This window comes from Octopus bimaculoides, chromosome 13 (genome assembly GCF_046866305.1).
Source record: "Octopus bimaculoides isolate indiv1 chromosome 13, ASM4686630v1, whole genome shotgun sequence".
Taxonomy (NCBI): domain Eukaryota; kingdom Metazoa; phylum Mollusca; class Cephalopoda; order Octopoda; family Octopodidae; genus Octopus; species Octopus bimaculoides.
This window is the reverse complement of record NC_142940.1, coordinates 37,403,233-37,416,855: the sequence shown is the minus strand read 5'-3', so window position 1 is coordinate 37,416,855 and position 13,623 is coordinate 37,403,233. Positions and strand designations below refer to the sequence as shown.

Here is a 13,623-nt window from a genome sequence, read left to right as displayed (position 1 = left end):
CACATGCATGTATTTTCGTTTCAACCCAAAATTGAAGAGAGATTTTGTCTGTTTTTTGTTCAGTAATTTTTATTTTTAAAATTAAAAATATATAGTATATAGTTTAAGCTAGAATTTTAATATTTTTGTTTATTTATCATTATAAAATGCAACATTTCTCCGTAGACCGCTGGACGAGATGTCTTGTAGTAATTGCGAGCTGGCATGACGGGAAGCACGTTGGGTAAAACGCTGCGTGGTCTTTCTTCCGGCTCTTTACATTTTAAGTTCAAAACCTGCCGAGATTACCTTTGCCTTTCATACTTTCGGGATAAAATAAAGTATTTATCAAGTACTGAGTTCGATGTAATCGACTTACCCCCTCCCCCAAAAATTACTGGTCTTCGACTAAGAAATGGATTGGCATCCTGTTTCAGTGGAGAAAGTTGTCATCTCGGTGATACGCCAGGGAAAACGAGTAACCGGCTTCATGAGTACGAAGGCTCGAGAAGAAAAAAAATAACTGAGATTAACTTATCTAGGGGGTCGATAAAAACAAAGCACCACTCAAATTCTGGATCGATATAATTTACTGTAGTATTTCTTCGAAATTTGTAGATTTAAGTGGCTTTGTACCTCTTACAAATCTACGGGATGGGCCAAAAGTCATGCACCAAAACATTTGACATTTTATTTATATTATGTTATTATTATTATTAGAAGTAGAGCGGCGAGCTGGCAAAGTGCTTAGAGACATTTCGTTCGTCTTTACATTTCTAAGTCGATAAAAATAAGTAGCAGTTGAGCTCTCAGTCTTGTGCCAAAATTTGAATCTATTATTTTATCTTTTACTTGTTTCAGTTATTTGACTGTGGCCATGCTGAAAGATTTTAGTGGAACAAATGGACCCAGGACGTTTTCTTTTTTTTAAGCCTAGTACTTATTCTATCGGTCTCTTAGCCGAACTGCTAGATTACGGAGATGTAAACACACCGACACCGATTGTCAAGCGGTGGTGGGGACAAACACACCCACACGCATGTGTGTATGTGTGTTGGTCCCCACCACCGCTTAACAATCGGTGTTGATGAGTTCGTGAAAGAGGATCTGTGATTAGTTACTCTGATCTTAAAGGAATCCTCCGTTGCTCCAACACATACATACATACATAATTTTCTCTTTCCCCTGTTTATACTTTATCTAATAATAATAATTATATATTACACCTAATAATAATAATAATAAATTCCGTTGTATGCATATATATGTATGTATATATATTTATAGTGATCCTCTCAGATATGCGCTCAAGTGCCCGGATAACCACCCTTGCAAGCTACGCAGACGATACGAAAGTCTCGCAGAAAATACAGAACCCCAGTGATGTTGCACATCTGCAGCAGGAGTTGGACTCAATTTACCAACGTCCAAAACTGAATATGAAACTTACAGGGTACACTGGTCCGCAGGGAATTTCAATCTCAGAGCCTAAATCAGTAAAACCTGGGTATCGACATGAGTGATAATACCTCTTTCCATGTGCACATTACCAGGATGGCGACAAAGTGCAGACGACTGGCTGGATGGATCCTGAGAACATTCAGAACCAGAGATAAGGAAACTATGATGGTCCTCTGGAGGACATTCGTCCTCAGCCGTCTGGATTACTGCTCCCAGCTATGGTCACCCACCAGTGTGAAATTAACAGCAGACCTTGAAGCAATCCGGAGAAGATTCACAAAGAAGATTGTCTCTTTGCAACTGCTCAGCTACTGGGAAAGGCTGAAACAGCTGAGACTCTACTCCCTGGAGACAAGGCGGGAGAGGTATGCAGTAATATACATCTGGAAGATCCTGGAAGGAATTGTGCCAAATTTTGGCATTGAAAGCTACACCAATGCCAGAACGGGACGACACTGCATAGTGCCAAAGATCCCAGCAATGCCATTGTGCTTCAGGACCAGTTACTGCAACAGTTTGGGTTTCAAGGGCCCACAGCTTTTTTAATATTCTCCCAAAGAGCCTGAGGAACCTGCACAAAGTAGATGTAGGGGGTTTTTAATCAAAGCTGGACATCTTCCTGTCGAGAGTCCCAGATGAACCTACCTCACGGCAAGAGGTGCAAATGAGGGTAGTTACATCAAACTCCATTCTTCACCAAGTGCCACATATTGGAGGAGGCCTTCAGTAATTAGAGTGTAGCAAAACGGTGGTGCATCAGCATGGCCGCAGCTCTGAGCTGACACTAGAGGGGAAAATGTATAGATATGTATTTATGTATATGTAAAAGTGTGTATATATATATATATACATTTATATTTATAACTTAACCTCATGAACTTTCTAAACTCTCTGACGAAGCCCAGAGGCACACCCGAGTTCCTTAATTTTATCTACCAAATACTTCAGTTCACTGAAGGGAAGGAAGTAAAGTGGGGTACTATGACCTCTTGGCTGAAACTGCTGTAAGAAACTATTCTACTTTCTATGTTCTACGTTATATATTTTAATAATTACTGGTATTTTTATATATGTAAAGCATATGTTATACATGTATGTATATTGTTATAATTGTTTTTTTTCTTCTTTTAAATAAACAAATAGACAATATAATGTCTAAAAGTTGATGAATACCACCTCTTGATCCCCTCCATCTTCTTATTGTCGTATATATATATATATATATATATATATATATATGCTACGGGCTTCTTGTAATTGGTCAGCCAGACTTCGTTCTCCATGAGTCGTCACCCACCGGTGACTAAAAAGAGGAAGTTTGCTTGGAGGTTTCCTGTTTTTATAGCTATCAAGCAGGGTAGTGAGTGCAAAGGATTTAGCTGGCGGTCTTGTTTATCTCTATTCTAGATGGAGTAGAAGAGGTCAGAAAGGGTCAAGTGGTGGAGACACCGCTTTGGCCTAGCTAAAGGCGTCTGGGACATATCTAACTGCTGTCAGATCGAAACCGTTGTTCCACCGCGGGAAACGTTCTGACGCAGTGTTAATTCAAATTTGTGGCATAGTGGATCGAATCCACTTCACGCCTGCAAGATTCCTATAAATCTGTGTGTGTAGTGTATGAGAAATATGTAGTGATATGCATGTGAAAGATCCTAGAGAGATGGGCACCAAACTTTGGAATTGAGAGCTATACAAGCCCCCGAACAGGATGCCATGACAATTTCCTTCTATCTCGTCTTGAGCAGGCGGTCACCAAACTTACGGGCCGTGAGGTCAGTTCATCTGGTCCGCCGCCACACTGTACCTTCTTTGTAAGTACCTGCATTGAGAGTTCATTCCTGCAGCGATCGTGTTTTAACTTGCATCGTCGTGTTTCAACATTCTCTTTACAAGAATGTTTGTTGAAAATGAATATGTCAGTCGTACAAGTTACAAAATAATGCATAAGATGGCAGAGCGAGGAAAACCGTTTACCGACGGCAACTTCATCAAAAAGTGTATGATGGAAGCAGCAAATGACTTGTATCCTGAGAAAGCCGATTTGCTTGGAAGCATCAGCTTTTCAGCAAGCTCAGAGTTATGGCGAACAGAAGAACTTGGGGAGAATATAATGATTTTTACAGAATCAACAAAAGATTTCAGAGAAAGCTATCATTATTTGAAGCACAACTGGAAGGAGGAAACTTCTCTAATTTTCAGTGTCTCAAAGAGTTTCGCGCTAGAATCACAGATGCCAACCTCGAGTTTCTGAAGAAGATAATTCGTGACTTAAATAAGTATTTTTTGGTGAGATTTTCAGATCTCGGCAGAATTGAGAATGACATTCTTCTGTCCCAGAATCCGTTTGGGTTTTGATAACCTGCCAGTCGAACTACAGTTGGTGCTCATTGACTTGTTGAATGAGAAGCACAGAGAAGGAATACTTGTAGAATTTTATCACTGCTTACCTGATAATGAGTTTTCAAATTTGAAGAAATTTGCCTCTGGTATGGCATCTGTGTTTGGAACAATCTTTGTCTGTGAGCAAACATTTTCAAAATTGAAGTAATCTGAAGTTAGCACATCGAACGAGGTTGACTGATGAATGTTTGAATGTAATTCTATTGGTTGGATGCAGCAATTCCAAAGCAAGTATTGATATCTTAAAAGCTAAGCACCAGTTTCACAAATCTCACTAAACTTTTTTTTTTTTTGCTATTTAGTCTGTGAAATTCGGATATGTGCCCATTGGGTGTGATATAACTATCTTATTGCTAATGTCATCTTCTTTGATAACTTTTTGGTAAATAAATATATTGGTTGTTTTTATTTTGCGTATATTCACTGTATTGTATTGAACAAAATGGTTATGCAGCCCGCGCTCGCCTTTCTCTCAGTTATCTGGCCCGCTGTGAAAAGAGTTTGGTGACCCCTGGTCTAGAGGAAAGACAAGGCACAGCAATAGCTTGAGATTTAAAGGTATACATCTACTTAATATCTTTTTTTAAAACTTGGTGTACACCTGAACGAGACCTTTAAATTACATGTGTATTTTTACATTCATCCCAAAGCGACTATGTGTCTCCAGCCAACAGGCTTGCTTTGTTACCTAATTTATCAAGTGCAATAGTAGACGTATGTATGTATGTATGTTTTATAAAAGATGTTATCTCAAACGAGCACCGAAGTAAATTGCCTATGAACGATGTACATCCATTGAGCGTGGCTATTCGCAGTATCGCTGTATATCATTTTCATTGTTTCATATTTTGGAGCTAATAAATCTAGTCTAGGCATGTGGTTGGCTGTAAGTTTTTATTACTAATAAAACCCAACTAGGCTGAAATGCATCTGGCTTTCTCGCAAGCCGCTGACGATCCTTACGTCTCTCTCTGATGTATATTAGTTTTAAACAGAGCACGATAGATGTTATCTTGGACGAATTCTACTATAAATTTACCTGTCAACGGTATATATACATTAAATATGAATTACAGATGGCTAATTTAATTTAATATTACTTCGATTGTGTACACACACGCGCACACACACACACTCACAGTGGCAGTTAACTTGCTGATGAGTATGACTACCTCTCATCTTAAAGGTGTATGCTACCCTGTTATGGTTGCTAAGGCGAATTTTAAGATCTGCTGGCCACCTTTTGTTTCTATTGCAGGTTACACAAGTTGTGCGAGAGATAATCAGTTTCTATATTTCCTTCGTCATTATAAATCTGCTTTTTCCAAGTTTCCCTGCCACATACGTAACACGTTATCAATATATTTTATTTTTAAATTCTGATTTCTGTTTCTTTTACATCAGTCTCCAAGCGACCTTTATTAGTAGTGTGAAATAAGGTAAACTCACAGCGACCTAGTTTCGATTCCCATTTGTAGTTGTATGCATGTCACTTCCATAATACTCTTATGGAAGTCAAGGATTTCCCCCACTCCTAGTGCATAAGTACTAATACTTTAGCCGCATGAACAAAAGACTATATGTCCTTCCTAGAATTTTTTTTAACGATGTTAGAACATTGTTCGTTGGTTGAGTGACGCTTAAGAAAACATTACAAATGTAAGGCTGACGGAAATTACAGATGTATGCTTTATCAGAGTCCATAACAATAGAACAATTAAATAGACAATTTCATTTTTAGGTCTAATATTTTATTAAATATCTTAATGCACTTTATAATTGAATAACAATCTCTTTCAGCGAATCTAATACATTAACTGAAACATTAATTTAAAGAGGACATTGAAGGGTGTTGTTTGAGAGACAAGCAATGGAATCCCCGGTGGACTTGAGCCAAGTTATACCACCTCGGTTTCTTTGAAACTCTCTCCTTTGCACTGCTAACGGCTTTTGCGGAAACTATAATCACCCGAACATACCCTTTCTATTCCATATCATATAATAACTTCATTTATATCTAGGTCAGTGCTCCGCAACCAGTATGTTGTGGCACATTGGTGTGCCACGAGACGATGCTATGTGTGCCGCAATGTAAACTGAATATAATTTTTTTTCCTATAGTTTTAGTTATATTTTTAGTTCAGGTGTGCCGCCGAATTTTGAAAAGAAAGTGAATTGCAAATGTAAAAAGATTGCGGAGTACTGATCTAAGTTTCCTCATAGGAATATAAATATATTATTAATTGCGGATCGATGAAAGGCAGAGCTCCATTTTGTGGGAATTAATTCAGAATGCTTAAAAGCAACTAAATACCATAAATCATTATATATCTGACGTCCTAACGGTTAAGTTCTATCTATCTATCTATCTTTTTTATTATTAATATTTAGCAGAAGCAACAGAAGGACTCAAGGGCTGAGAGTTTCGTGCGTCAGGCGCAGGCGTGGCTGTGTGGTAAGAAGTTAACTTTCCAATCACATGGTTCCGGGTTTAGTCACACTGCGTGGCCCCTTGAGCAAGTATCTTCTACTATAGCCTCGGGCCAACCAAAGCTTTGCGAGTAGATTTGATAGACGGAAACTGAAAGAAGCCCGTCGTTTATACACACACACACACACACACATATATATATATATATATATATATATATATATATATATATATATATATATATATATATATGTATGTATATGTATGTGTGTTTGTGTGTCCCACCGCCGCTGGACAACCGGTGATGCTTTGTTTACATCCTTGTAACTTAACGGTTCAGCAAAGAGACCGACAAAGTAAGTACCGGGCTTAAAAGTAAGTACTGGGGTCGAGCCAATTGATTAAAAATTCTGCAAGGCGGTGCCCCAGCCTGGCAGCAGTCTAATGACGGAAACAAGTAAAAGGTAATATATATATATATATATATATATATTAGGTAACAGTCCGACTATATAATTTTACTCTCATCAGAGTTAACCGATATGGAAGGGAATATGGCGACTGCTCTCGCCATATTCCCTTCCATATCAGTTAACTCTGATGAGTGTAAAGTTATATAATCGGATTGTTACCTAACATTCCATTGTATTCTTCTTTACGCAAAACCGATTGACAAGATCAGCCGTGATGGATATTTAATACTATACATTTCGAATAAAAAATACACACACACACACATATATAGATCGTTTTTTAAGAAAAACATAAATCCGGAGAAGAAGCCCACTCTAAGAAGTAGAGCAATCTATATTTATTACTGGTGAAGGCCGGTTTATAGGGTTACCTTGGATTTCTCGCCTATATTTATTACTGGGCATTTATTACTGCGAGAAGCCCAGGTTAACCCTATAAACCGGCCTTCACCAGTAATAAATATAGATTGCTCAGCTTCTTAGAGTGTGCTTCTTCAACGTTGGATTAATCATTAAGAAAAATAAGCACGTGCTTAGGGCATCAAGGGAAGGAGAAGGCACCACAGAAATGGTGAATGGTTTACGGCAGAAAAAAAAATTACTTTAAACTTGCTAAAATAATATTCGGGATGCCTTTATCTCTACTAAGTATAGATGCAGATGTGTTACCTAAGGTTAATTTTGAGGATCTGATCAAAGATTTTGCAATTCAAAAAAGTAGGAGAAAACTTTTCAAACATAAATGAAGTGGAAGTATACAAAAATAAACATTATTTCCCCTCTCACTGTTTTGTTTCGTTTTAAAGAATAAAAATTGTATACTCTTTTACTTGTTTCTATCGGTCTCTTTTGCTGAACCGCTAAGTTACGGAGACGTAAACACACCACCATCGGTTGTCAAGCGATATTGGGGGGACAAACACAGACACACAAACAACAATCAATTCAAATAAACGAATAATAAAATTAATTAACAAACATCAAGAGGATGTGCACAAGGAATGTATTAGCTTGACACTCGGTATAAAGAGGAAGTTTGGATCTATTTTAAAACGGGGGCACCAGTTTTCATTTATGTTTTATGTAGTGCTTTTGGTACCGAAAGACTTTCAAACTTCGTATACTTATCTATTTTGTGTTATAGAACAGAAAAAAATTTTTGTATTCGAATTTATTTCATGTAAAAAATTGTCTTATTTCAATAATTTCTACTAATCACTGACGTCTATTCAGTTGAAAACAGTTAGCGCTGTAACGGTGTATATCGTATTAATCCCCTAACCCTAACCCTAACTAGACTGTTAACCGTAACCGTAACTCTAGAATCCGAACTCTAAAATTGTTACACACATAGATACGCACAGCATAATTTATTATATAAACAATATATGCGTATAAATTACGATTAAACCGGATGAAATATGCCACAGGGAATAACATTTTTATGACCGCCTAGCAGTAACTCTATTCATCTGAATAGACGTCAGTGATTGGTTGAAATTACAGAAATACGACAACTTTAACATGGAATAACTTGTGAATTCCTTTTTTTTTTTGTTAAGAAGACTAAGAGTAAAAGATGTTTTATATGACACATTCTACCAGTGTCCCAAGTTTCAAAGTGTTTCGTTAAGAAAATACTGGTGCCCCCGTTTTAAAATAGATCCGGAAGTTTGATGTTTCGAGCATAGCTCTTAGTTGGAAAAGAGAAAGGCAAAAGTCCAACGGAAAAGAAATCCCCAGTGGCACAGATATGTATATATTATAAGTCCATTACAACCGATCTTACCAATCAGTGTCTGTCGCACTTGGGGTTCAACGGGGTGTTACGTAACAGCCCGATTATGTAACCCTGCGCTCTTCAGAGATGGTAGTTATCGAATGAAATATAGCGACCGCTCTCTATTGCTGTAGGTTATAAGACACATCCGGATATGTATGTATGTATAAATATATATAGTCGATGTTTCTTTTATAAAAAGTGTCGGGAAAAATCCTTTGAGATATTTATTTCTTCCTACTCTTAATGCTTTGAATCCAAATCCCGCTGAAGTCAACTTTACCTTTCCTCTTTCTGAGGTCTATAAAATGAAGTGTCAATCAAGTACCAAACTGAAAGTATTCAGTAAACCTCCTTCCTTCAAAATTGCCATTTTTGTACCCACTACTTCAATTCGGTACTTGCTGATACTTCATTTTATTAACCTCGAAAAGAGGAAAAGCAAAGTTGACATCAGCGGGATGGAATTTAATTCAAAGCATAAAGAGTAAAAAGAAATACCTCTAGGGATTTCCCCCGACACCTTTAATAAAAGAAACATCAACCCTAATGATCAAAATATACCTGTAGTAACGCCGTGCGCATGCGTAGTCTCACACATGCGTGGAATTAAACAACCAAGCGTTCCCGCTTCTATTCTATCTCTTTCTCGGTCGGCCGGCCATGAACATGGACGTGTCAAGCAGTGTCTTCAACATTCCAACTCTGGAGACAGTCTCTTTACGTGTTTAGCTGTCTCTCTTCATCTTTCGAACTTACGCTCGACAGCTCGCTTACATCTACATACCAAACGTCCAACATCAACAATGCTCACACACACAGAAGCTGTAACAACAAACAAGAGCTAAAGATGTATATATTTACCACCTGAATAAATGTTGTTTAAGTTGATAGTCTGGAGTTTAGCGTTCCGTTATATTTCTAATTTTATATAGGAAAGTCAGGTATACATCTAATGATGTATAACCAACTTTCCTATACTGGTGACACCCGACGTGATTCGAACACGCAGCCCGCTGAGCTGCAATAACCCACTTTCCTATATACCCAACCCCCACATATATATAACATTAAACCCTATTAACTGAAAAGTAATCAGGAATTCTTTTTTATTCTTTAGCTATTGATCAGCACCGATCAAGCAGGACTATGAGATCATTATCAAAGACTTTCCGAAATCATCATTCCCCAAACTTGAATTGTTCAACTGAGAATAACTAAGTTATTCCAATGTATTCTGTCGTTATTGCTTTTGAAACAGTAAGGTAGGTGTCACTTGATGGAAATTTGGCTGCTACTTCTACCAGATTGAAGAACCATGTAGATGTTTACGTGTTGGTCTCGACCGGCAAATTTATAAGAGCAATATTATGAAATTGCAAACAATTCAAATTGCTCAGACATACAAAATAAAAAATTAAAATGGGTCCCACGTTGGTCAGAAATAGAGCGGCAAGCTGTGACGTCACTTCCTCTTCCGGTGTCTAAACCATTTCTGCTCCCAAGTAGAATGGCTGCCATCCGAGTTACCGTGGAGGCCTGCAAAAATTGGGAAAAAAATGGGAAAATAGAATTGTAAGTAATCTATTATTGACTGGTAATTTTATATTTATCATCTACAATAATACTCCAATAATTTCTAACATTCTATATTTGCGTTTTTAACGTTAAAAGTTATAACGGTTATTGTATATACAGGTATATATTTATATCTATCTATCTTTATATATATATATGTGCTTAGACGCCAAACGAGAGTCGGTTGTTGTACGTTATGTTATTTAATAAAAAAAAAGCTTGCTTTGTAATTTCAGTTCATGCTTTTTGTCGATCCTTTTAAATGAAACTATTATTATTATTTGAGCAAATTATCGCTCATAAACAAAAGTTAAATGAAGCAAACTATATCAAGTTACTAACAATGTCCTCTGAAAGAAAGCATGAACATCACACAAACTCATTTTCTCTTCTCCCGTGTAAGTCTAAAATAATAATAATAATAACCTACGGGAAATAATAATTAAATGAAAGCCAAAACATCATACTTGTGAATAATTTGAGTATATTATCACTTACTAAGGCATCTTGTAGACATGAACATCGCGTAATATCATTTTTTTAAATCACTTGCAATATATCAGGCTTTATATAAGAAATGAGTGTGCGCGTGTTTATAAATATAATTTTTTTTTATCTCCTTAAACGTAATAATAACAGCCTGCTCAAATTTTAAAAATTTATCGTTTTGACATTAAAGTTAGAATGATTCAAGGTAGAAAAACTTACGGAAAAAGAAATGTACATTTACTGATCAAGGAAGAAGCCTCTACGTGGTCACACGAGCTGCTAGAAAAAACAGTCATATTTTCCTTAACCTAGTACTGTCTTAATTGAAGAAGGATACCTAGAAACAAGCTGTCTGTGCTATAAAAAAACCCAAAAAACTGAACGATCACGGATGGAACGCTTTTGATTCTATGTCTACTCGATTCGGTCTGGAGCTAAACAACAAAGATATCATTAGTTATACATAGGTCCTGCTCTGTCAGGAAACGACCTGGGACTAAACTACTACCATCACACCGCCACCACGAGTGAACGAAATTGCCACTAAGTTGCTCCACTTGCTAGAAACAGCAGTAAAAAAATTTACTTTCTCATTCTGACAAACATCTTTTTATTGTTGTTGTTGGACAGGTCAGGCGTGATCAAATAGACTTATGGTCAAAGGCCTTCCAGTTACCACCATCCATCCCATCCTTGTTTCGGACATTGTATATCTTGAACTACACGTCCCAATGTGTCCCCCTTTCGAGACGGTAGAGTGCACATTTGAGAGAGAATATACTGTTATTTCTCACATCTTGAACTACCCCCGTGTAATAATATTTGGTGTTGGTAGTGTTGGCTGTTCTCGTGTTTTGTTTTTTTATATAATATTGTTTTGATATTGACTAAAATTTTATACTATTTTTGAAAATTTGACAAATTATGTCGTCCGACTCCCCTACTTCTGTTAACGAGCGATCGCTCCTGTTGCACTTAAGTACGTATTATCCGCGTTAGTAGGGAGTGTGTATGTATATATATGTATATATAGTTGTGTGTGTGCATATACACTATATGAATCTATATAGGTAGATAGATAGATACACGTGTGTGTGTATTTATAACCATTGTACTCATTTCAATGTTTTATCGCTTTTCACTTAAAGTACTTTGCAATAACAGTATTTCCTTACTTTTTGTCAGCATGAATTATTCTCACCAAATTTAATAGATGTTTTATATATATATAATTTAGAATACAGTTGACTGGTTGTTTTATCTGTTAATGAATTTTATATAGATATAATATTTGTATCTCTTAGCATATCTATCTATCTATCTATCTACACATATATATTTCGTTTTGGGATTTAGTTTGCAAAATTCTTTATGTGAGTTGGTGTGTTGAAGCATATTCTGTTGTGTCCGGGGAGAGTCATTCTCTTTTAGTGCCTTATAATTTAACACACACACTCACCGGTAAAATTTCCACTAGATAAGTAAATGAGTGGAAATTTTACCGGTGTGTATTTAAATAAGGCACTAAAAGAGAATGACTCTCCCTGGACACAACAGAATATGCTTCAACACACGAACTCACATAAAGAATTTTGCAAACTAAATCCCAAAACGAAATATATATATGTGTGTGTGTGTGTATATACTAAATGTTTGTAGCTTTTATTTCTACCTGTGTATTCAGTAAACAGGTTTCTCCAGCTTTTGTCTTCCCCATTTGTGTTAATCATAAAAAAAAATATATAAAAGTGTGATTTACTGCATTTTTATCTTCCTTGTGTGCCTCTCTGTTAAAACGAATTTTTACCGTTGCATTTATAATTTGCAAAATAATCGTATTTGTATATATGTCGCACCCCTAATTTAGTGTTAACTCTTTGTACGAATTTTGGCATACCTAAGCAAGTGTGCCCTCCTCTACCGACTTTGCTTCCTCATAACTTCCAGAGAAATGGATATTTTTGAATGAAATTTTCTACAAATCCGCTTCAGATGATGTATTTCCGATTACATCGGAATTTGTTGTGAAAATTTTTTCCAAGAGTGGGGAGATGAATTTCGGAAAATTCACACTTTCGTGCCTTGTTTCCTTATAACTATAAGGAAAATAGGTATCTTTTTATGAAATTTCCTATGAATACCTTTCAGATGCTGAAGATTACGATTATATCGGAATTTAATGTAAAAAAAAAAAAAAAATGGTGGGCTTGCACATATACGTACAGACAGGCATGGCATATATCTATAAACATGAAATTTCGAAAATTGAGATATATGTATGCATCCCCTACGATTTTATTTGTGTTCTAATATAATGGTAATCTACACTACCTGAAAGTTATTTGTAAAAAAAATCACTAAAAACTATCCATTTCTCTGAAAGTTATGAGGAAACAAAGTCGGGACGGGGCGTACTTGTGTAGATATGCCCAATCTCTTCCCCTTCATAGTTTTAGTTTTGCCTCCTGTATAAGTCACACTCCAGTTTTTTTCCAGTTAAAATCAAGTATAAAATAGTGTGACTTATACATGAATAAATACACTAATTAATTGTAGGATGACTTGAAACATTGTAGATGACTCGAAACATTGTAGATGACTCATTCTTTTATTTATATTATTTCTTCAACCATTTATATCAGTTTTAGTGATTTCCGAAGGAAAGAATATTAACTTTTATAAAGTTGGATATAGTTTGATAGCCATAGAGTTTTCATTTTTTTCATTGTACTTGTAAACTTCAAACTCAATTGAGGACTTGGCTTTCTAGTAGATAGGTAGAATATAAGCTATAAAATGATATAAGGGATTTTATAGATAGTAGATTCAGTTTGGGCATGTGTCTTTTACTGTAGGACTACTAAAGCTCTGGTTGATCAAAGCCTTGTGGAAAATGAAAGAAGCCTGTCATGTATGTAATGTGTGTGTGTGTGTGTATATGTATATATATTGGCGTTAGGAAGGGCATCCAGCTGTAGAAACTCTGCCAAATCAGATTGGAGCCTGGTGTAGCCATCTGGTTTCACCAGTCC

At 36.4% G+C, this 13,623-nt stretch overlaps 1 protein-coding gene across 1 annotated transcript in view; it reads left to right on the top strand.

The window, feature by feature from the left end:
- The first annotated feature begins 10,006 nt into the window (after window positions 1-10,006).
- The window catches only part of LOC106878851 (THO complex subunit 2), a 199,221-nt gene continuing 195,604 nt past the window's right edge, over window positions 10,007-13,623 (top strand). The window contains exon 1 of the mRNA XM_052972430.2: window positions 10,007-10,099. Within this exon, the coding sequence (XP_052828390.1) occupies window positions 10,035-10,099 (65 nt within the window). The 5' untranslated portion in view covers window positions 10,007-10,034. The remainder of the gene's footprint in view (window positions 10,100-13,623) is intronic.